This window comes from Manis pentadactyla, chromosome 14, assembly GCF_030020395.1.
Source record: "Manis pentadactyla isolate mManPen7 chromosome 14, mManPen7.hap1, whole genome shotgun sequence".
Classification (NCBI taxonomy): Eukaryota; Metazoa; Chordata; class Mammalia; order Pholidota; family Manidae; genus Manis; species Manis pentadactyla.
The window spans coordinates 89,823,055-89,846,409 of NC_080032.1; the positions used below are offsets into that span (position 1 = coordinate 89,823,055).

Below are 23,355 nucleotides of genomic sequence, written 5' to 3' on the forward strand. Positions count from 1 at the left end.
AAATATTGTAACAACTTGGTATGGTGATAGCTGGTACTTAGAATTATCATGTATATAAATGTTGAATCACTGTGTTGTACACCTGAAACTAATGTAATGTAATACTGTGTGTCAACTACCCTTCAATAAAAAAAAAAAAAAAAAAAAAAAAAAAAAAAAAAAAAAAAAAAGAAAAAGGAAAACAGAAAAATTGTTAATTATAATATTTATTCTTTCACACTGTATGTAGTCGAGGCTTAGGATGTACAACTAAAGGAATTTTCCACTGGTTCTGAGTTAACTGGCATACCTGACAGGTGCTTACATTAAAACCCCTAAATATTCTTTGTATGTAGAGTTCCCAAAGCAGAAATTAAAATAAGTTCCTATTTCTGGCTAAAGTAATTCATGTATCTGTGTTAAAAGGCAAGTGATACAGGATTAGTTGGAGTTTAATCTGTGTGTAGTTGTTAAAGAGTGTATTTATTACTTAAAAAAGAATCACAATATTAAAAGTGCAGGCGTCTGAGTGGGGGTAGGGGTCAGTCAGCAAATTGTATCTCTGAAAAACAGTGTGGAACCTTTCCCAGAAGACTAATTTCTCTATACAGTCTATTGCCTGAACAAGTTTCATGATGTTCATTTGCTAGCTTCTCCTCTAGCGAGAGGTAATAAATCAAGTATACCTGGTTTATACAGGAAAAAGAGCATACTAATTGATTTATTTATACATGTTGCAGATAGCCATTAAGAAAAGCCTTTGGCAACAGGCAGATGTAATAATTTCACATTTCCCTGTGGCTCACCAAATCCAGTCCAATGCTTGAGGCAAAATTTTGGTTTTATGTTTACTTTTTCTAATTGCTTTCATATAGGTTTTCCGGACCTTAAAAGTCAATTTTCAGAACCATTGGCTTGCCAATTTTTATGAATAAAAATTTTATGAGCTGTTATCCTAAAGTAGCCTAAAATTATTTTCTGGTATTTTTTACCACCTTTCCTAAGTCCACTGTTACTTTGTTTCCACATACACTTAAGGATATTGCTTGTAACATTTCTGAATATAACACATTTCATTGGAAATCTAACATATTTCCCAGAGATATTTTATATGAAGCTTTAACCTCAACATTACAGAAGTACTTGTTAATGTTGGTTATACTGATAATTCTATTTAAGATCAAATATCAAGAAGAGCTTTCAATAAAATTATTAATAATATTATATTTATTGAAATTTTGCATCTTCTGATTATGATTATGAACAGGAAAGATTAATCCTTAGAGTAAGGGACCCCCAAGAACACAGACTTTGAAACGGTTCCCTGACATACAAAACAAGGAAGACTTAAGATCAAATAAAATAGTTTGTTAGATTGCTATGCAAATACATATGTATATATATATATGTTACTATCTTTGTAGTTCTCTTTCTTGTTTATGCTGTGCCTCATCACCCACACAATATAAAATTTTATCACTTAGTGATATGTGCAACTGCAATATGTGACAAACACAAATATTACTGTCATACAAGTTCCAAAGGAACATAAAAGTTGTGTTGCAAAGTTTGATAGGCATCACCAGCGGGCATTAAATCATCCCCCAATCCATCCTGTTCTCGCACGCAGTGATATAGGAGTCTGCCCTCAGAGCACCACGCCTGGTGAAAAATCTCCTCTGGTGAGAAAACCAAAGGGCAAACAAGCGGGGGAGGTGGTTTTCATTACTAGAAATATTCTAAATTTAGAGCAAAATCTATGCATGGGAAGTAAAAATTCTAAGATGGTCGTAACCATCTGGAGGTAAGTGTGCATCTCCACCTGCATATTTTCAGGCTTTGTCATGACTTACAGTGTAAACACCGACCCACAGCCTTTCTTCTCTCTCAGAGAAGGTTAGACAGGGTCACCTCCTCACGTGTGGCAGGGAGCAAAGTAATTCTGAGGAACCTGTATTTCAAGATGACCTGTAGCATTACCACTATGAGGAGAACTTTCATCACAAATGTAAGTTAACATCAAACAGAAACACATACTGGCTTGACAGTTGGCTTTTAGGTGGGAAGGTAATTGCAGTATTAGATCCTGTTGAAAAAAGTCATAAAAAAGCTTGATCTGGTGTACAGAAGTGTCTTTGGAGTCAGGCCGACCTGGGGACAGGTCGTTTCGGTACCAGGCGCGCAGCCTGCCCGACTGCCCGCGGAGCCTCCGCCGCTCCCGCACGAAGTGAGCAGAGAGCTGGCCTGCCGAATGTGTTTGCTTGTGGTTTACAGCGGATCAGATGCTCCGCACAGAGCAAGCTCATGACGAATGAATGGAATGTGAAAATATCATCGATCTCCTAAATAGTGTTTTCTTTCTCCTAAGTAAATTCTCAATAAGGGCAATGTAATGAAATATAGTTCAGGGGTTACTGATTAAATGGCGTCTGGTGTGTTCTCTACCAGCATCTGTTGGGGGACGTGGGTGGAGTCCCATAACTTCATTGATTCTCACTGTAACTGTAATAGGAAGAGTTTATTGATTGATTGATTAATGCCATTAAGTCTTTGAGAATGGATGCTTCGCATATAGTGGGGATTGAATAACTGTTTTACTGGCTGAATAATAGCGTGATGCCCTCCTGTGGGAAAGTCGAGTGTGTTACTGGAACTTCTGCAAGAAAGGCCGACTCCCATCCTCTCTGCCAGTGCCATGTGGGGTCAGTGACGGGTTCTCTACAGCCACCTCAGGCTTTTCTGGATGGACTGTGTCAACCAAGTGAGGCGGCTTCTCACGTGCACGTAAGACTTCTTTACCCCAGAATGTAAACTTGCTCTCCTAAAGGACCCTGAGGTGCTAGAATATCCCTCCCATAGGAGCCCAACAAGGAAAACAATGACTTTTTAGGTTTTTCTTGGCCATTGACCTCTGGACTATGAATAGTTTCAAAAAATGTTTCCATTCACTGAGGGTATAATTTTCAAATAACAGAATGCATTTTATTCTTTCCACCCCTCTACCCTGCCCCTGTAGATCTTGTTTTAGTCCTTTTTTCTCTTACTTGAGGGCTGGTCATTTTTCTTGGGAGCTCAGGGGAGGAACGCCCCTGACCTAGGCCTCCCTGAGGAAAGGCCTGGGGGGTCCGCCCGCTCAGAGCTCTGCTCTGAAGGCTGCACTCTCCACTCGTGTTACCGCTGGGTGGTCCATGGGGGCCAGAGGCGCAGACTCTGGGATCGTTCCAGGATCTGAAGTCTTTACTGGGAAAGATGAAAACAGAAGGAAGCCACACTGGGTGCAGGGCAGCCAGGATCCAGCCTGTTGTCTCTGCAAGGCTGTGGCTTCAAGACACAGTGGGCTTGGCACAGTGTTGCAGTGCTTTGTTTTTACAGAGAAAGAGCCGTCTTGCCCCCACACAGAGTGATGGGCAGCACCTCTAAGTGTCCAGCGCAGACCCTGACCAGTCAGAGTGGGCACCCACCCAGACCACGGGCATGTAGAGCTGCTCTGGGGCACACCGGCTGCAGACAGGAGTCCTGCAGATGCTACAGAAAATATACCAAGGGGCTCTTGGGACTCAGAGACCCTGCTCTCAGGACCCTACCTACCAGTGTTGAATTCCTTTTCTACTGACAAAGTCATTTGAAATTAAGATGATGGTCCCTCTGCAGTTACTGAGTCCCCGTCCCGTTCCCACTGACAGCAAAGCCCCTCATCAGAGTTCCGTGCTTACGGACTCTAGTTCGCACGTCAAATCGGTGTTGATGCCCAATATCAGCTTCCTCTGGAGCTCAGAGGTCTCCCTGGGCTCAGCAGCCCCCGCATTGCCAGATGCTGTCATTGCTCTCGTATAGTTAATTTTGCACCCACTCCTTACTCAGCCTTTCAGCCACAGTCAACGTAGTTAATCACTACTTCTGTCTTGAAACACGAAGCGCGTGCCGTTCCTTTCCCGTTCTCTTCCCTGGCATCTCCTCCCCCAGCTGCTCAGTGTTGGTGTGCCTCAGCGCCCATTGCTGGCCCTCGTCTCTTAGCTTTCTGTATTCCCTTTCCAGGTGATTTATCCAGTTCTGTGGCTTTAGATCAATAGATGCACTGATGACTCTGTCCTTACTAGGAGAAGAGTTATTAGGAGTTCTCATTTAGGTAAAAAATATGCCACCTTATTATACAGTTAGAACTCATTCTTCTGAGGAAGTGCAAACCAGGGCCAGTTACTGTTTGTAACCAACGGAAGACTTCATCCCGGGGACTTACTGAGTTGGAACAACGCGTTTCCTTGGCCTTTGCACTAACTTCAGTTTTACCCACGATTCGTGCACCAAAGGCTTGTCTCCTCCCATCTCCCCACCCAGGGTCTCTAGGTTGTCAAGCTCTCTTAGCCTGTGTACCAGGGATCTGTGTCACCCTAGGGAGGGATACTGGTTTCCCATTATTCCTAGATGCCACGTGATGCATTTTTTTAGTTGTGGGCTCTTCCAAGACTGACTTGCACACTGTTGGTATCACATCAGCCTGCCAGGGCCAAGCAGCTGTAAATGAGGCCCGGTGCATTTCGTCAGCATGCTTCTACCTTGGTACTTAAAGAAAGGATGCTTTCTGGGTGTACATCTGGGTGTCTACATGTAACAAAGCTTGTTTCAAAAGCCCACCACCATCTCACCAGAGCCTCACTGGTAAGGTCTCTTAAAATAACAAACGATACTTGCTCTCCAAATCTGCTCTGGCCTTGACTTGTTTGAGTTTTCTTTAGGCACTAAACCACTGCTCGTACTGAGGCATTTGGCTTCAGCATTGGCCAGGGAAATTCATATTGGCCTTTGCAAGTAAAAAAGATTATTGATGAAGAAAATACATTAAACAGTACTATAAAATAGGCCCTTGGGATGAGTTAGATTGTTCAGGTAACAATATTGAGATTTCACTGGTATCTTAAAATACACAAAACCACAGAAAGAGTCAAGTTCTCTAAGCGTTTATTTTTTTGGTATCATTAGTGTACAATTACATGAGTGACATTGTGGTTACTAGACGCCTCCCATTTATCAAGTCCCCCCCACATACCCTATTACAGTCACTGTCCATCAGCATAGTAAGATGCTATAAAGTCACTCCTTGTCTTCTCTGTGTTATACTGCCCTCCCCGTGCCCCACCCCATCACCTACATTATGTGTACTAATCGTAATGCCCCTTTTTCCCCCTTATCGCTCCCTTCCCTCCCATCCTCCCCAGTCCCTTTCCCTTTGGTAACTGTTAGTGCATTTTGGGTTCTGTGATTGTGCTGCTGTTTTGTTCCTTCAGTTTTCCTTTGTTCTTATACTCCACATATGAGTGAAATCATTTGGTACTTGTCTTTCTCCGCCTGGCTTATTTCACTGAGCATAATACCCTCTAGCTCCATCCATGTTGTTGCAAATGATAGGATTTGTTTTCTTCTTATGGCTGAGTAATACTCCATTGTGTATATGTACCACATCTTCTTTATCCATTCATCTACTGATGGACATTTAGGTTGCTTCCATTTCTTGGTCATTGTAAATAGTGCTGCAATAAACATAGGGGTGCATCTGTCTTTTTCAAACTGGAGTGCTGCATTCTTAGGGTAAATTCCTAGGAGTGGAATTCCTGGGTCAAATGGTATTTCTATTTTGAGTTTTTTGAGGAACCTCCATACTGCTTTCTAAGCGTTTTAACTGAGGATTTCCAGACTGACTTGGGTTTAGTGGCAAACGAAATCTGCCTTCTCTACTGCTTATTGACAAAAGTCTACTTTGAACAGAAAGCCAAGATTTTTCACCAAAGATTTTAAATCTTTTAAATAGTGTGTATGCCTCCTGAGAGAACACCCCTAAAGGTTATGGAATTCATTTGCCCTGGAGGGAAGAAAACAAGAGTGAGTTTTAAGAGAAAATGAGAGTACAATGTGGGAGAAAAAGGTATCTGTCTAAGGACCTCTAAGAAGTAACCGCCTGTATTTCTCTTCTGTCCGTTGTTCAGTTTATCACTGGGCATCTCCAGTGTTCAGCCTCACCTTGACTGCCTGGCCACCACCCACTGTGGGAGGTGGTCCCCCACCTCTTCTTAGTCACATGTGGGTTTGCATTTGCCTTGTTCTCTGATTTACCCAGATATGTCCCGTGATCTTTACGTTCACATAAAAGGGGTATCAGATGGTCCCAATCAGCGTCCCTACTGCCCCCAACGCTCACTGCCTCATCTCAGTGTCTGCATTTAGCCCTACTTTCTTTCTCTGAATTTCTGCTCTCTCCTTTCCTCTGTGGTCTTTAGCAAAGGGCTGAAACTTTCGGTTACTGTGTCTATGATTCTAGTATACATAGTTTATAGGCAAGAAAATAAGCCATTTTTTTCATAGTCATGCAGTCAGGTATAATATTATTTACAAAACAAGAATTTGGTGTGTTGTCTCTGTTTACCAAAATCACCTCCTGTTTCCATTTACAAGAAACCAAAAAGGGATTTTTGTATCTTGCACTTTTAGAGCGCTCCATTCATCAATTCCACAAATATTTGAGATTTTGCTGCCTGCCGAGCCCTATTTCTGGTATAGCGAATACAGGAGTGAACAAAACAAGAAGAAATCCTGTAAGCTCCCTGGAGCAAGTATCCCAACAGCGAGGCAGGCAGTAAATAAGCAGATCCGCAGATCTACAGCATGTCAAGGTTTCCAAGGATTTACTCAGCCAAGGGATGCGTTGGCAGCTGTGCCAATTAGAAGCAGCGTAGGGCTGCGGAGAGAAAGCAGGCACTCGAGATTCTTAACAGGGAACGAGTATCACCCAAAGCATGAGCACAATCCTTCAGCCCACCTCTGCCTGTTGGCATCTAAAATCCTGTTACTAAGATGCTGTTAAGCATAGAAAAGCAAGGACATTTCACAGGCTGAGATGTTTTTGGTAAAATGATGTTCTGATATTCCTAGATCTAAATTCTGTCCTGAAATAGGAAGAGGAAGACAGATTAACAAAGAGAAGGGAGCATATCTGTAAAGACGGCATTTGAAATCATTTAAAGCTTAATAATCTGATGCCTATAAAGAAGAGATACATAAGATGACATTGAAAGTATTGGTATTTTTTACTAACATTAAGAATGCATCATCAATTCTATTCTAAATGCTTGTCAACAGTACTCAGTAAAGTTTAATCTATCTTTAATTGCATCAAAATCCAGGGGTCAGCTTTTGGTCCCCGAAATAGAACTTCTGTCCTGATACAATGCCTTTAGTTTTGCAGGGTAGAATAATCAGTGGTATTACATTTTTATCCTCTAATGCTTCTCTAAATAGAAATGAGGCCTTTTTGTTTGATTTGGGAGACTGCATGCCTGTCAGGGAGTCCAAAACAGTGTCGGTTTCAAGCCTGAGTTCCTCTCATCGAGCCAAGCTCTTTCTCTGGGCCCTAAGGCATGCGTCTCAATGTCTCAGCAAGAGGAAATGATGAAACCAAGATATTCTGAGACCATTTTGCCTGTATACTTCACATTGCCCTGAAATTCTATCCAATGTAGCCCATGACTGCTAGGGCCCCATTCGGAGGGGATCAGATTTGGACATATCAGTTCAAATGACGCATCCAAATGTGCTTTTTATAGGCAGAGTAAACCATAGTATGTAGGAAATAAGATGAGATACATGCTATGGCTCGGCTCATTTCTTTTTATATGGGAAATAGCCCATCAGAATGAAAATCGACTTGCTTATATATGAAGCAGGATACAGGTGGAAGTCTGCTCCTCACCGTGAATGATAAGAACAGGAATGATGTGTATATGATTCGCCTACGTAATTCTCACATCGCCGAGCATAGACGTGACAGGCCTCCGCACTTACTGTTAGACTTGATAGCAGACAGCAGTGAGGGGGCTTGGGATTGTAACTATTGGTAGCATTTCTTGAAGAGCAAAATAGATGAACATGTCATGATGCATAATCACAGGATCAGCTTGTCATACTCTGATCTTAAGAGATGAACACATCTGGTCTCCTCATTGTCTTTAATTCAACTTTTTCAACATTTCATTTTCTTGTGTTTAAAATATATGTTTTACATTTACTCAGAGGGAGGAAACCGTGCTTCTCAGAACATTATATATAATCTGTGTGTGAAACTGGCTGTATCCCCGTAGTCATGACATCAGGAGAGTCTCAGGACTTGCTGTCAGTCACCCGGTGGTCTCATCCCCTGTTCATCCATCTGATTAGAAGCCAGCCCTTCTCCGGACAGTGCTGAGTAGAGAAGGGTGCAGCTGGTCTTGTTCATATTCAGGTCAAATAAAAATGAGAGCCCTGGGAGGGGAGGAAAGAAGTCTAAAGTCTAGAGCTCCTCCCAGAGTCAAGCAGATGGCCGCCCCCAGTGAGTCTCAGTCGGAGCAGACATGCCAGGTAAACGTAGTTCTGGTCCAGAATGAGACCAGAGGCAGCCCTGGCCTGGCAGAGGAGGGACCCTCTGGGCTGGGCTCTGCCCCAGCTGCTTGGAGGCTAACTTTGTTGTCTGTAAAAGGGGTTCATAGTAGCAGGCACCCCTTCTGGATGTGAGCATGGACAGAGAGAAAGCCTAGGATGACACTGGGATGCGGGAAGTGCTCAATAATTCACAGCCGAAGGTCCAAGGTTTCCCTGGCGCTCTGTCCTCCACGTGCCCCCAGCTCCCCTCCCCAAGCCTCCCAGTTGTTTCCCGAGCGTGACCCGCATGGGAGAGAGAAGAGTGTACTCCTGCAAGGTTGCCTCACATGTCAGGAGGCGCCCCCACTGCACTGCCCCCGGGTCCCCCCGGAGCCCCGGGCTCTGGCCCAAGTCCCAGCTCAGAGCTCGGGGGCCCCGTGCAGGCGGCGGGCGCAGAGGAGAACCAGGCTTCATCCTCGTCGCTGGACCTGGACGCAGCCCTAGGAGTGACCCTCCTGTAAACAGACCTGTCCACTTCCTTCGCTTCACCACGGGGCAGCCTGACCTTGCGGTCACGCCTGGAAGTCAGCCGGGGCTGCTGGCCCTTTGCGGATCTTCCCTCCGTGTCCAGCAACGTGCTCATCGCCATGCGGGCATCCCCTCCCCCCCAGAAGCCTGGGGATTAACATGTTTAACCCCAGTTATAGATGAAGACACTGAAATCCCAGGGATTCAAGATACCTCCCCTCCTCTTCCGCCTCCTGTGAGCAGGTGTCTCAGCCTCAGGCGCCCAGTCCCCACTGCGGCGAGCCCCAAGCATCCTGCCAGCAGTCGGGGTCACTGGGCTCACCCTCCCATTGCCTGCAGGTAAGGCCAGAGTCCCCGTGATCAAGGAAGAGCCTGCGGTGAGCAGCGTAGGGAGTGACACGCACCCCTGGAGGCGGAGAGCCGATGGGGGTGAAACAAGCTCCTGGAAGACCAAGGACCAGTTTTGAAAACCAAAATGTGATGATTATAAAAAATAATGTAGATGGGGAGAATGTAGAGAATTAATATATCATCTCTTTTTTATTAATCCTCCTCTTTTGAAATTTTTTACATGGCACTAGCTACTCTGTCACACATGCCTGCCCCACTCCCTCCCCTGATGCCCTCTTAAAAACAAAAACAAAAGCCTGGGACCAGTAACAGCATCTTCCAGACGAAGAGCAAGGCCTCCTCTCCTCTGTCATCTACTCTCCATGTCCAGATCTGTCTTTCCAGCCCAAAGTACACTGGGAAATGATTGAGGAACTATTTTTTGGTGGAAGAAGTTTTGATCCCAGGCTACAAGAAATCTCTAGAGATTACTTTCACACTAAAACCAATTTCATACCCAGTAGCAAACCCTCAGTTCATGGAATGAAAAGCTAAATGCAAACAGTCCAAGGTCGTCTTTCCAAGAGGAAGGTCACGCTAAGCACACTGGCCCAGGTACTGCCAGGAAGTAGCCTCTTTCTTGAATCAAGAAATAGAAAGAGAACTGCTCCACCGATAGACTATGCTCTGCGTTGTTTGTCCAAGACATGGGAAAGTTGCCCTGGGTATCAGTCCCTTGATGTGCCATGCGTGATCTTTCATTGGAGAGGTCAGTTATATTTTAGCAAAAGACCACATTCAATTTCAGTTCTCTTTGCAAGAGTCCTCCAAGTAACAGAGTAAGAACAAGATAGTATCAGTGAAAAATAAAGGCAAATGAGCTTACATAATAAAACAATAGTTCACAGGGATTATTACCAATCCCCTTTCCACTAATATTTTAGGTCAAAGCATTCTAAGTTCATGCAGCTTATGCTTTGGGTTTTCTGAATTTCCCAGATGACATGTCTGTTTGCTGTTATGTCTGAAAAACAAGGAGGTGAGACTGAGAAGATATTTCGATAGAAAAGGACGATTTTTCTTTTCTTTTTTTTTTCTTTTCATTTCATTTTTCTTCTTGTTTATTTCTTTCTTATTAGGGGCTTGAAGTGATCCATGACCAGGACATTAATAGACGCTGACAGCCTTGCAGGCTACACCACTCACATATTCCCCCTTTCCTCTCCCATACCCGGAATTCTCAGCAAACAGGGGAGTGGCACAGACTGGGGACTCCTCAGACGCTCCACTCTCAGCCCTCTGCGTCACCTGCACAGGCGGGAGTCTGGAACATTTAACTTTCAATGCAGAGATAATGGATTGAAACCTGAAATTAATATTTTGAACCTTACTTTTTCATATTCAAGTTCTTTTTTAATATATTCAGTAAATATAGGACTGATAACTTAGTGATTATTTATTTATTAAAAGTGAAAATATGTGTGTCAATGCCTGTGGAGCTAAGTCAAGTTAGAAATTCTTTCTTCACAAGCTAGTTATGAATTTTAATTTGGTGCCTCTATCCAAAACTCAGGAGCAGAAGAAACACCAAAAATGCCCTCATTTGCCTTTATTTCCCTTCCATGTGGGTGGGGCTCATGCTCTGGTTCTGCCTTGATGACAGGGACTGACTAGGACGGTTGGGCATTAACCCGCCATCCGCCTCTCGTGCTCATGTGCCAGGTCCCCGTAGTTCGGGTCGAGCTGGCGCTGAACTGCAAGGGGCCGGGCGCTCTCGGGGATGCCTTCGTTCCGTGCAGTCGCTCGCAGAGATGGCCTAGTAAAAGTCCTTTGGTGTGAACTGAAGAACTTGGTTAAGTAAATCAGATTCTCTTTACTTTGTCTTCTTACACAAAACACGCTGTTTATAGGGCTCATATTCTTAAAAAGCAGTGAAACAAAATGTAACAAAATTACCACATATTTATGAAATATGGATCACCTCCTTCCTATAAAAATGCAAGATCAGTTCTCCAGAATGAAAGAGATAAACTTGTACAGATGCAAATCGATTCTATATTGGTTTCTTATTACCATGTTAAAGAGAAAAATCTGAAGATATAGGTTATGATTTAATTTTGATTTTGAATGCATATCACTGCCTAAAGTACATAAAAGAGACATCGCAGAACAAAACTGATGCACCCGACAGCTGGCTGCATTTAAATGATTTTAAAATAAGGGCTTATAAAAAAGTCAATTTTGGGTGTTTTGCTGCTTAGGAACGAAACCAATCACAAACATGTGTTTAATGTTGATTTTCTCTGGCAGGACTGGGAATTCCCACATTTCATGGGAGATGTTGATGTGAATCTCCCTGGACTGCACACTCCTCACATGCAGTTCAAGGTTCCTTTCTTCCAGAAGATCTTCAAGGAGGAATATCACATTCACATAACAGGTATATTACAACTTTGAACATGATCTGATTGTCTCCTCGTTAGAGTAATGTAGCTGCTATAGGAAGAAAGCCGACAGTCACATTCAGAGGCCTGTGTAAATACAATTTTATTTCTCACTCAGCCGTTCAAAGGGGTTCCAGGTCGGGTGGACGCTCCGACTGGCCTTCTGGGACCCACACGACCGGCGGCTTTGACCGCTTCCTCTTCCGCACCCGGCAGGCAGACTGTCACGGCGGCTTGCCCGCCCCCACCCACGCTGGAGAAGACACGTGTCGCCTCCGCCCGCATGCGGCTGGCGGTAACTGGGCAGGTCCCCGCGGGGGGCCCGGAGGACAGGCAGCGCAGCCCCGGGGCGGCAGGCATAGGGCTCGGGGGCCCCCAGAGGCGGGGCCGAGCCCTCGGCGTGGAGCGTTCGCCGGCTGCCGTTCCCCGCGTCGCGCTCCACCGTGCTTTGTTCTTTGTAACAGAACACAGCCCAGTGTATTTTTTCAGAATTCACACTCTCCATGTTAGTTTTTTGTTTGCTGCTGAGATCGGAGCGACGGTGTCCTGGCCCCAGCCCGACCCTGGGCCTTTCGGGAGTTGGACCGTTTCTCCCGGGCCGGCCGAGCCCTGCCCCTGCCGCAGAGCTGTTGGGCCCAGGTGATTCTCTCGAGGCCTTCAGATGACTTCACGTTTAGCTAGGCCCAGCTTTTGAAATGGCTCAAATATGATACAATGTTCTCTCATGACATCTCCGTCATTCTCACCCAAAAAAGCCCTCCCGGAATTGCATTTTACCCTTTTTTCTCCTTATAAAAAAAGCAGAAGGCCACACGGCCACGTATGGGATGGTGCTAGTTCCCAAGCTGGTCAAAGGTAGGTAGTGGCTGTGTGCGTGTTTTAAGGACAATAGTCTGAGATCCCACACCTGCTGTAATAAAAACTGCTGGAGAAACCTCGGCTCACGCCGCCATCTGGGCCACCTGACAAGAGCAGCCCGAGCCCCGAAGCCGTGAGCATCTGGGCTCTGCCCAGCCCTTAGCGTTCAGGCTGAAGGCTGCCCTTTGCTTGGGGCAGGAGACGACCTTCCTAGATGGGAGAATGAGCTCATGCGTAGGGAAGAGGCTGCTGGCTTCTCTTCCTGTTCAGAATGGAGGAGGCCCACCTATTAGCTTCACTGGGTAAATCAGTCAATTTGAGTTCAGGTCACACAGTGCAGTTTTGGGGCCCCGCCCCCCAATCTCTGCAGCTTGCTGGCCTCACGGCCTTCTCAGCTTGCACACACGCAGCATCATCACATCCCCCTATGTGGGCTTTTGCCTGGACCATCCGCTCTTGTTATCAGCTCCTGTCCCATGCCACCAGGACACTAATACTGTCTCTGAAAGAGTTGCAGAATCCCTGTGAGAAATACACTGCTTTAGGGCAGAATATTGGATTCACAACGGGGGAAAAGATTTGGAGAACCCATACGTAAGAAAAAAGGCACGTGTGAAAGCTCCTTAATGTGGGGTCCCCTTGCATGGTGTTGTCACGTATGCTGTCATTTGTCGATGGGGCAAATTCAGGTTTTGGGGCGCCCAAAGCATACACAATCTGGAATGCTCTGTTTAGGAACGTGGTGCAACACTACAACACGCAGTTACATTCAGCGCCTTGGAAGGGGCTGTGCGTACAGGAGTCCCTGAGGCGTCTGTGACATTAGCTTCCGGGTTAAGGTTTAAACAAAAACCCCTATCCCACTAAGTCTTATTTTCTAAAACTTTATAAGGAGGAAGTACCTGCCAAGTTTTTGTTATGGTGACTGCACACTGATGAAGTCTGCAGGTTCTCAAACCGCATTGCTTACAGGAGTAGCCTGGAGTGCACGTCCAACTACCCGTCAGCCCCTGGAGCCGGGCGCCCTAGCACGAGGCGGAGCCCAGCGCCTGGGGAACACGGCTGCTGAGCAGTATTCTCTGCAGTCTGAACTCCTCTCACCACGCTTCACGTTCATAGGCAGCCTTTAAAATTGAAAGACAACGGGCAGAACGCAGACTCAGTAGAAATGGGGTGTTAGGTGAGAAAGGCACATGGTAGAATCTGCCTAGAACCTGGAAACTTCACAACTGGGGCCAAAAGAGGAGGTCCCCAGGCAGAGTGACTGGGGCAGGGTCTGGGTGGCCTCGGAGGGAGGTGGGGCCAGTGGGAGGAGGGGTCCTTTGGGCCCCCAGACAGCTCTGTCTGGTGCTTTCTCTGCCTGCGTTCATTCTGCATCAGGAGAATCTGGACCAGGAGCACGAGGGTTCTCCCGAGGCCAAGGGTGGCCCCACCAAGGATGGCCAGTGACACCCCAATGGTCATTCCTCTTGATCGAGAGAAGATGTTCAGTGCGTGCTGAACGTAGAGTCTGGTGCATAGACCCCAGCGCTGCTTCCGACGGGTGCTGTGGCCCTTGTCAAGCTCCTGAGCCTCTTGGAGGGTCAGTTTTCTCGTCTGTTAAATGGGGGAAGTAAGGGCATTGATCCCAGAGGGTTGCCATGAGGATCAAACCAATCAGTATGTACAAGGCACTAAAAACACTGCCTTCCAAGTAGGAAGCAATCAGTCAACACTCACTAAGTTTTACCTACAGCTGCACCCATCCAGAGTTGGTTTCCTATTTCAGAAGCATCATGCAGCCTGAGAGAGGGCCGTCATCCTTTATTTATCCACTCCTCTGATTTCTCTAGTTATCTACTGTTCTGTGTCCCCAAGGAGAAAGCTAAGAATGGGGGGGATATCTCTCTCCCAAGGAAATGCTCTGTATGGAGAAGGTTCTCTGAAACTGATGAGTTCCCTGGACATTTTCAAAGCATTTCAGATTTGAGTATTGTTTTTATCCTGATTCCAAGCTAGTTGCATTTATGCCTGTCAGAAATAACTTGAATTGTTACATCTGTGTGGCTCATCTGGCTCCGCTTTGACAGATGCTTCACTGCGATACGAGCTTTCACTGTATAAGCTGGGCTACAGCTTATGAAAATTAAATTATCTCTATCCAAGGGTGTGTTAAAATATTTTTTCTGGAAATTTTGACTTAGGTAACGAAGGGGAGAAATGGTTAGTGATTCTGTCACGTTGGCGCTGTTAGTCCAGGGCCATTGTTCTCCTAAACATAAACGCCAAACGCCACTGCATGACTGCCTCCTCTGCCCTCTCCCCTTTAACCTACAAGGTGAGCGCAAAGATGGCTTCACAACGTGATGCACCAAGGCTCCGGGGCAAGAGAGGAATGGCCTCTCAGATGGCTCCCAAGGCTCCTCTGAGTCCTGTTAATGGCAGCCCGGTGGGACCTCTGCCATCTGTCATCGCAGCCAGCCCAGGGGAGGGTCGCAGTGGTGGCCAGCCTCTGAGTAAATTAGGAGGGGGCTGGGGGAAAGGCTGGAGGAAGGCCTGAGCATCTGTGAGGAGCGGACTCACGCTGTTGGCACAACGATGCCTGTGGAGGCCCTTCCGGCAAAAATGGAAGGCGGGAAGTAAACAAGCCCCTGCAGCTTCTGTGTCCTGCTGCGGCTGCCAGTGGTGGGAGGCACACGCAGGTGCCTGGCAATACCGAGAATGTGGAAAATAATGACTGAAGCCCTTTCATGTTATTTCCATAGGTGCATGGCTTCTGGTCAGTGAGTTCCCAGAGAGTGTTTTCACAGAGCTCCCCTGTGCTGGTCAGTTCGTGGGAAGGGCCCGCCAGGGCCGGCCGACGGTCCGTCCATCCTGCAGAATATTCTGTCTGACAAAATTAGCAAGGGGCTTGTGCCAGGGACGGACGTGTGGTGCATCCGCTGCACGACGGCATCCTCAGAGGCTGCGAATCCATGCTGAATGCACAAGAACCTCTCACTATTCTCTCAGTTGTCGCTTATTCTAAGCTTTCCTGAAGCAATTTCCATTTTCATCATATTTGTACAGCTCAAAGAGGCAGCTATGTTTACAGTTCCATAAAGCAACAATTCCTTTTACCTGCTCAAAGCTCATCTTCTTCAAGTCCCTGGTTGCTTAGCTCATAGCCTGTTGGTCTTTGCTACCCAGGAGCAAGTCCGCCCTGGGCAAATAGCGGGGTCCTCTCCCCCCATGTGCATATATGTGTGAGGACTTTGGAATAAAACTGGCCCACTTTCCAAGAATTGTCTTTACCGCCAGAAGAAAGATTTGAAATTCATAATGAATCATAATCTTAGAGACATGAAGGTTTTGCTTTTCCCAGTTTTCCAAGTTACATCTGGTTCTAGCAGTAACCCGGAATTCACCAGGTCATTGTGATACATATATTTGATTTGAAGGACTAGAACTTCATTCCTTGTATTTTTCTGGACACATTATCTCAGAGTTTACCTATTGGTTAGCAGACATTTTCTGAGTTACTGTGTGTCTAAAACTGAGCGAGGCTCTAGGGAATGGAGAAATGAGCACAGCACCACCCCCGAGCCCAGGGAAGTCGGAATCTACCCATCATCCATTTCAGAACAGCTGCTTGGCCTTTTCTTTTCGTCACCACAAGTTTCTACCTCATCCTATTGGATTATGTCCTAAAGGAATAGTTGCCCACTTAGGAAGCAGCAGTGAGCAGATGGGCACTTTGAGAAGCTCTATTAATTTGCTTTTAAGTCTTAAGAAGATACTTTACTGACTGGAAGAACTCTTACTAATTCATAAATTATTTAGTTAATATCCTCAATTTGCTAAATAGTGTCCTCGTGGCCCAAGCACTTAATGTAGTTTCTGGATACCCCTAAATTACCCGGGAGAGGGGTAAAGAGAAGCTAACTCAGCCCTGTTTTCACTGCTCATGTCTGGTGTGAGAGGACATTGAATATGGCCAAGAAGCTTGTTACAGCCAATGCTACTTCTTTAATTGTCCAAAACTCATCTTCTCGAGGGCCGTGGTTTCTTGCTGTCCTGTAGTGATGCTGAACACCTCTGTGGAGCCTGACCATTGACTGTCTGCACTGGATGCCGGAGTCTAATCCAGAGCGGGCGCAGCACAGCTCAGTGTCACTGCTAATTGGCAACTCCACCGAGTAAAAGACTTTTTAAAATATCATAATTGCATGTTTGAATAATTAAAGGTTCATTAAATGGTAGAAATACTAGCACTTTATACTCTCTTTCTGCAGTTGAAAAAAATGATATTTTCCCCCAAATTGTTGTCATTTCCTCTGCTAAGTGAGAGTATTATTTAATGAAGAATCCTTTTAAAACTGGCCCAGGATTCTATAAACTCCCACAAGGTAAGAAAGATAAAATTACCATTATAAAATCATTTTTGACACCCCGAAAGATTCACTAAAAGCACATGGGACATGAAGAAATCATCCCACCCAACACTATGCAGTGACTTCTCATTAGGGGCGATGGTGAGATCCTCCAACCAGGAGATTAATAGAGATGGTGCATGTTCTTAGCCTACCTCCTTGCTGATCTCCGTGATGCTCTGTGGTCGGAACAGCAGGCAAAAGGCTGGATCCCCCGTATGACTAACGCTGAAACGCCAGGCCTCTTGCTGTAGCGACGGCTCACTCCCAGCACATGGGGAAACAGCAACAGAAGCACTTCTATTCTTTTCTATTGTGAAAAGGGTATTCTAATCCTTTCTGTGTGAATCATTTCAGGGCCTCAGATTTATTTTTTATGGTAAGCAGTGTTTCTCAGATTATACAATCTTTTTTTTTTTTAAGGAAAGCTTTCTCCATCTGAAAATGAAATGTATTCATCTTTTTTGCTCTAATGGCGAGGTTTCCTAGTCCATCATAAAACATTAAATTTAGGCGATGTTTCTTTCATGGACTCATCAAAAGGACTTTTTAAGACTGGGAAGAAACCTCAAGGATTCTCTAGCTCAACTCCCTCGCCTTACAGAGGAGAACCTCGGGGTTGAGTTGTCCCGCGTGGCTTTGCTTGCTGGTTTGCAGCATCTCTTAGGACAGAAGTAATTTCCCGAAGAGGCGAGGTCATCACCAAGGAAACAAAGCATGGTGCAGGGTAATGGAAGGACGGTGACAGAGGAAGATGAAAGGTCTTCCTCTGTACAAATGAATGAATGGGCCATAGGTTATGTCAGGTGGGCCAGAAACAAACAAGAAATAAGAAGAGCCATTTCTTCTACATTTTCAACAGCGCCAAGTTTCAGCTGGGTGGCTGTGACGGTCGGAGTGGGGACACACTGCGTCCAGATACCGCGTCAGCAGGGTTCTCTCCCCTCTGCACATTTCCCCCCAGATGACCTCTCTGCTTTCAGGGAGCTGGAGACAACGTTTCCTATTCCTTAGCCTCAGAATGTGCATATATATGTAAGAGACCTGTTCTCAGGACCAACCTACTGCAAGCTGTAGACACATTACCGATGGCTAAGAATTTTCAACATGTCAGATATGTGGATTCACAGAGCGTATTTACAGGCAGCTACACACTGGGTGCTCTTGGTTGAATGGTCCGCTGATACCTACCCTTCGGTGTCAGTGCTGGTAATTCATGCTATTCTATCCAGACGGAAGCACGTGGTCACGTGTAGGGCACGCCTGTGTTGCAGACCCTTCCACGCTCTTCCCCCCCCCGCGTTATCTCTCCAAGACCCTGTATTAACTGAATTGAAGGAGCAGAAGAAAGAAATTAATAACACCACCCCTACATTTTTGGCAAATGTAATTTGGGGGAAGAGGACAGAATCCTAGAACTGGAATGCATCAAACATTTCCTCAGTGTGAAAATAAAATCGCTGAGGTCTGGAGAGGCCCGACAGGCGGCCAGGCCGTGGCACTGAGCCGAGTGACTCGCCTGCTGGTTTCCAGCCCGCAGGTTTGTGACTATGGCCTTCCCGGCCCCAAACCAGTAAAGATGCGAAGAGCAGGGTGAAGATGCCCATAACCAGCGTCAGTCAACACATTGTTAACTGCTCCTCCTCCATCTCATCTAAGTAACTCTGACCCCAGGTCAGGGGAGAAATAACATAAAGTGGATCTTAGTGGGAAAGTTCAGGGATTAAACTGACGCAGGGCCCTTCCTTCAGCTTGACTGGTAGGAAAACACAGTGGACGTGGAGGGAGGAGCTCCTCTTCTCCTCGGGGTTTCTTCTTAGCCGGGTCGGTGTGCATTCCCTCCCATTTTTATTCTCTGATTTTATCTTCTTCCCCGTCTGCCAACATTCCCTGAGCACCTTTTCTCCATCAGCAAAGCCCCTTTTCCAACTCCACAAGCATTCCCTTCGCTTCCCTGATCCTATGGCGCTGCTTATGCTCAGTGTCTGATTTCCTGTTACCCTAGAAACTGGGACCCCTTGGCGAGCACCTGCCCCACTCACGAGTTTATAGCCAGGACCTGGAGAGGAACCAGTTTCTCCAGGGGACCTTTGTGGGCCAGGAAGGTGCTGGCCCGTCATGCAAGCCCAGGACCTCTCCCCGCCCCCTCCAGGCTGGCTTCGTAATACACGCCGTTTATGCCAGAGAATGAGGACGAATCCTGCCGCGGAGAAGCCCCAAGCCCCTCCCGCCATGTGCTTCTATCACAGGAGCCACGAGCTAGCGCCCCCTTGAAACGGGAGACCCCCGGACCCCTCTCACCGCGCCGTCTCTCATTCCTCGCCTGCCTTTCTTTCCCCCGATGTTCTCCACTGTTTTCCTTCTCTCTCCCCCCATATCACCTGATCTTAGTCTGTATGCCATTCTTTCTGCAGCATAATGAAAACAGAAACTAAAAGAAATGCAAATTGTTCCGAAGTATTCTCTGTCCTACTTTTCATTCAAGGACCACGTGAATTGCTACTTCCTCCAAAAATCCTTCCTGCATAAATTAGCCCTCAATTTTTATTCCATTTTCTCAACATCTTCAGCATTCATGGTTTGTACCATTCCGTCGGCACCTCCCCAGAGGGACCTCTTATTCTCAGTTATCTGTTGAGGGCTCTGTCCTGTTTCCCCAACAAGATGATCAGTTTCTCCCTGGAAGGCAGGGAGTCTGCAAGGCGCCCCACGCAGAGGCCGTGAGGAAACAGCAAGTGGTCGGGACTGACGCTCACCTCCGCGGTTGGCTGAGTCACACAAGCTTGAGCTTTTGGGATTTGTTTTACGGTTGATTCTTCACGTGAATCTGTTTTAGTTTGGAAGACCCAGGAGGGCGGGAGTGGTTTGAACTTGACAGAGCCGGCTTTTAAATATTCTATCATATCTGGAAACAGTATTCCCAAGGTTCACCTTTGCTTTCAGTTTGGGGGTACAGAATAAAGCATTTGGGCAGGAGTTCGCATTGCAATAGTCTGAACTCTGTGAAGGTGAACAATTTCGGAATAGACGGAGTTATAATTTCTCTTAATCTTTTATATAAATTATATTCACAGAGAAGTTGTACCTCCCCATGCAGATGAAGGCCTCCCCACAGCACAGGCAAGCCTCTGATGCTAGTAGCAGCAACCATTGCTGAATCTGTTATGTACCAGGCCCTGTGTTTAGCATCCAGTAATCTAATAACTTCATGAAATGCTAACAGCTTTAATAAGTACTGCTGTTTTCTGCATGTAAGGAAACTGCGGTTTAGAGGTTTTAAACACTAGTCCAAGACCACATAGCTAAGAAGGATTGAAGCCAGGATTAAAACCTTTCCATCTTGCACATAATAATAGGACCTTGAAAATGTGTAACGATACTCTCCTAAACTCATCAAAACTTATATTTGTATAGAGTACATATTGCAAAATACCTTTTTCTCATTCTTGGCTTTGGCTTGATGTTTGCCTGAGCATCTCTCTCTCCTGTCTAAGACTTCTGTAGTTATGGAAAGCAGTAACTTAGCATGCAGTACCACTCTCTTAAAATACGAAATAAAGTAATTTTTTACCTAATTCATACAATACTTAACACTGACCTTTTTGAGCCCATTACCTAATTTGCTACTATACACCTGTGAGGTGGGCTTTGTGGTATTATGATGATATACTTAATCCTGTAAAACTTACAATAAATTATGATTATTACAAAAATCATAATGAATCTAGTAGCCTTCAAGAGGGTTTCCACATTCTTTCCATTTGCAGATGTAAAGATACCACTAGATAATATGTCTCTACATGATGTCCTATTTATATAAAAAGTTTTAATTCTACAAAGAAAATGTGGTCCTTGCAATCTCAGCAAGTCTTTTCAAGCAATTTACTAGCTTTGTTTATATTTATATGTCTGATAAATGGATTCTGTTCAATGAGAATTTGATGCAATTATTTTTGAAGTCTTGAAATGAATGCTTAGGGATTATTGATCTGAATCACATCAGCCAATGGTTTAATCAACAGGTCACCTACGAACAGCAATGTGAATTCAATTGATATACTACGGGGCTTGCATTGTAAAGTGATTTATTTCTTGCCCAGACATAATTATAAAACTGTAGGAGATGCTCAATCATACATTGAACTTTTCTAAGAATTTCATTAGAACTATTTTTTTTAAACATTAATTGAAATGTTCTGAGAATAACCTACATGGAACCAATTTAAAGATAGCTGTGGTGCCTATAAAACAAGGAGACTTAATCTGGTTAATGTAAGTGCCATAAATGACTGACTCAGGCCCCCACATGTTTTCATGGGCCTAGAGTCCATTTAGGAAATCCCCTGTGCCAACTCACGTAGTGGCAGCACTTTCAAAAAGCTCATTGTTAACAAGCCTGAAACATTAACAATTTATACTAGTATATCATTATCTCCAATTTTTGTTTTGGAGAAAACCCTATCGCAATTTTATAGGTCTTTGACTAATATGCAGTATTTCTTTTTTACTGCAGGTAAATGGTTTAACTATGGAATTATCTTTCTTGTCTTGATTTTGGATCTTAATATGTGGAAGAACCAGATATTTTACAAACCTCATGAATACGGACAATATATTGGCCCAGGGCAGAAAATATATACAGTGAAAGACTCCGAAAGTTTAAAGGATTTGAACAGAACCAAGCTTTCCTGGGAGTGGAGGTCCAATCACACCAACCCTCAGACTAATAAAACGTATGTGGAGGGAGACATGTTCCTGCACAGCAGGTTCACGGGGGCCAGTCTTGACGTCAAGTGTCTGGCCTTCGTCCCGAGCCTGATAGCCTTCGTGTGGTTTGGGTTCTTCATTTGGTTCTTTGGACGGTTTTTGAAAAATGAGCAAGGCATGGAGAACCAAGACAAAACGTACACGCGCATGAAAAGGAAATCCCCGTCAGAGCACAGCAAGGACATGGGACTCACCCGAGAAAACACCGGGGCCTCCGTGGAGGACCCGTTGAATGACCCGGCCCTGGTCTGCATCAGGTCCGACCTCAACGAGATCGTCTACAAGGCCTCCCACCTGACGTCGGAGAATTTGAGCTCGCACCTGCAGGAGCCCGCCAGCGGGGCGGAAGCCGACCCGGAGCCGGCGACCTCCGAGAGCACACCCGCGACAGGGGCCGCGAGCCCGGCGACAGCCCGGGGGCGGCCTTGAGCGTCGCCTTAACGAGCTAGTCTCTCCTCTTGCACAGGTGAGGTTTCCGTAGTCTAAGAAATAACATGCAAGGCCACAACGGTGCTCAACACGCTTTTTCTAGGACTCATTGTTTTCTATCTGTATTATGATCCACGTGCCTACTGTGTAGCTAGTGGTCCTCTAGAGATTGCTTTTCACAACCGCCCAAGCTATTCGCCGACTTCCCAGCAGAGTAGACGACAAGCCGACTGCCCGTGTGTCTGATGTCTGACCATAGTGGTGCCTTGAGACATTAAACTGTTTTTAACGGTACGAGAAAGAAAGAGTGGCACCGTTCTCTGACCTACTTCATGTGGGGGCCTCTGTGTACGGTTCTTCTGGTCTACACTTGAGGTCTGAGCAGGATAAAGGGATGGCCCGGGTGCGGCTCAGGAAGTTCTCCTGGTTTCTTACTCAGCGGTGGAGTTGGGGACTTTGACGCAAGACTGCCGAGGGGCATGGTGATTACCTGTGAATTTTTATTGGCCGTCTGCCATGTACAAATGCAGATGCAGAATTCAGTCGTAGGAGAATGATAATCCAGCACGGGTCACTACTTGCGAAATGTGACTCTCTCCACCAGTAATGGCAATTAGGCAGGTGATAATGCCTAATTATGTTTTCCTAATTAAAGATAAATTGCTACTTGATTAAAAACCTTGCCCTTCACCTTTGGGAACTAAGGTTAAGAGGCACAATTGGGCGAATTCTCGTTTATTGGCATTTATGTAAAGCCCTAGAAAACCAAGGGGCTGAGGTTTTAACCATGTGAGGGCTGTGCAGTCTGCCGTCTACAATGTTTGCACATCTTTCTATAAATATGGCTCTGAACGGTGAAAATTGAAAGGCAGGTGCCAACCCTGAGCAGGGAAAGTCCTCTAAAAATCACATGCAAAACTTGTGAGGTAGAGAAAGGGGTGCATGAAAGAATCTGTGTAGTGGCTTGTGTGTGCCTTTTTTTTGGTTTTTGTTTTAAGAATTAAACATTGCACATTAATAAAGAATTATACATCAATAATTATGTGATATAGCTTTTTGTTCATAATACAGGAATTCAACTATATATTGGTTTAAAAATAGGCCATTTAAATGCTGGGGTTTTTTAGCACAATACCAGGCACATTAAAAAATGGAATATTTCCAACATGCTTTCAATTTTGTTCCATAAATTGTGTTTACATGTTCTTGAGAGAACTGGGAGAGGTCACTTTTAAGGCAAAATTATG

The 23,355-nt window shown here is 45.4% G+C and overlaps 1 protein-coding gene across 5 annotated transcripts in view; it reads left to right on the forward strand.

The window, feature by feature from the left end:
* The window catches only part of TMEM117 (transmembrane protein 117), a 393,659-nt gene extending 370,512 nt beyond the window's left edge, over positions 1 to 23,147 (forward strand). For 4 of the 5 annotated variants that reach the window (XM_036889401.2, XM_036889402.2, XM_036889400.2 and 1 more), the window contains 2 exons: positions 11,530 to 11,659; positions 21,426 to 23,147. In XM_036889401.2, the coding sequence (XP_036745296.2) occupies positions 11,530 to 11,659; positions 21,426 to 22,108 (813 nt within the window). In that variant the 3' untranslated portion in view covers positions 22,109 to 23,147. The remainder of the gene's footprint in view (positions 1 to 11,529; positions 11,660 to 21,425) is intronic. The other variant, XM_057491441.1, reaches the window with a different exon arrangement.
* Positions 23,148 to 23,355: the final 208 nt, after the last annotated feature.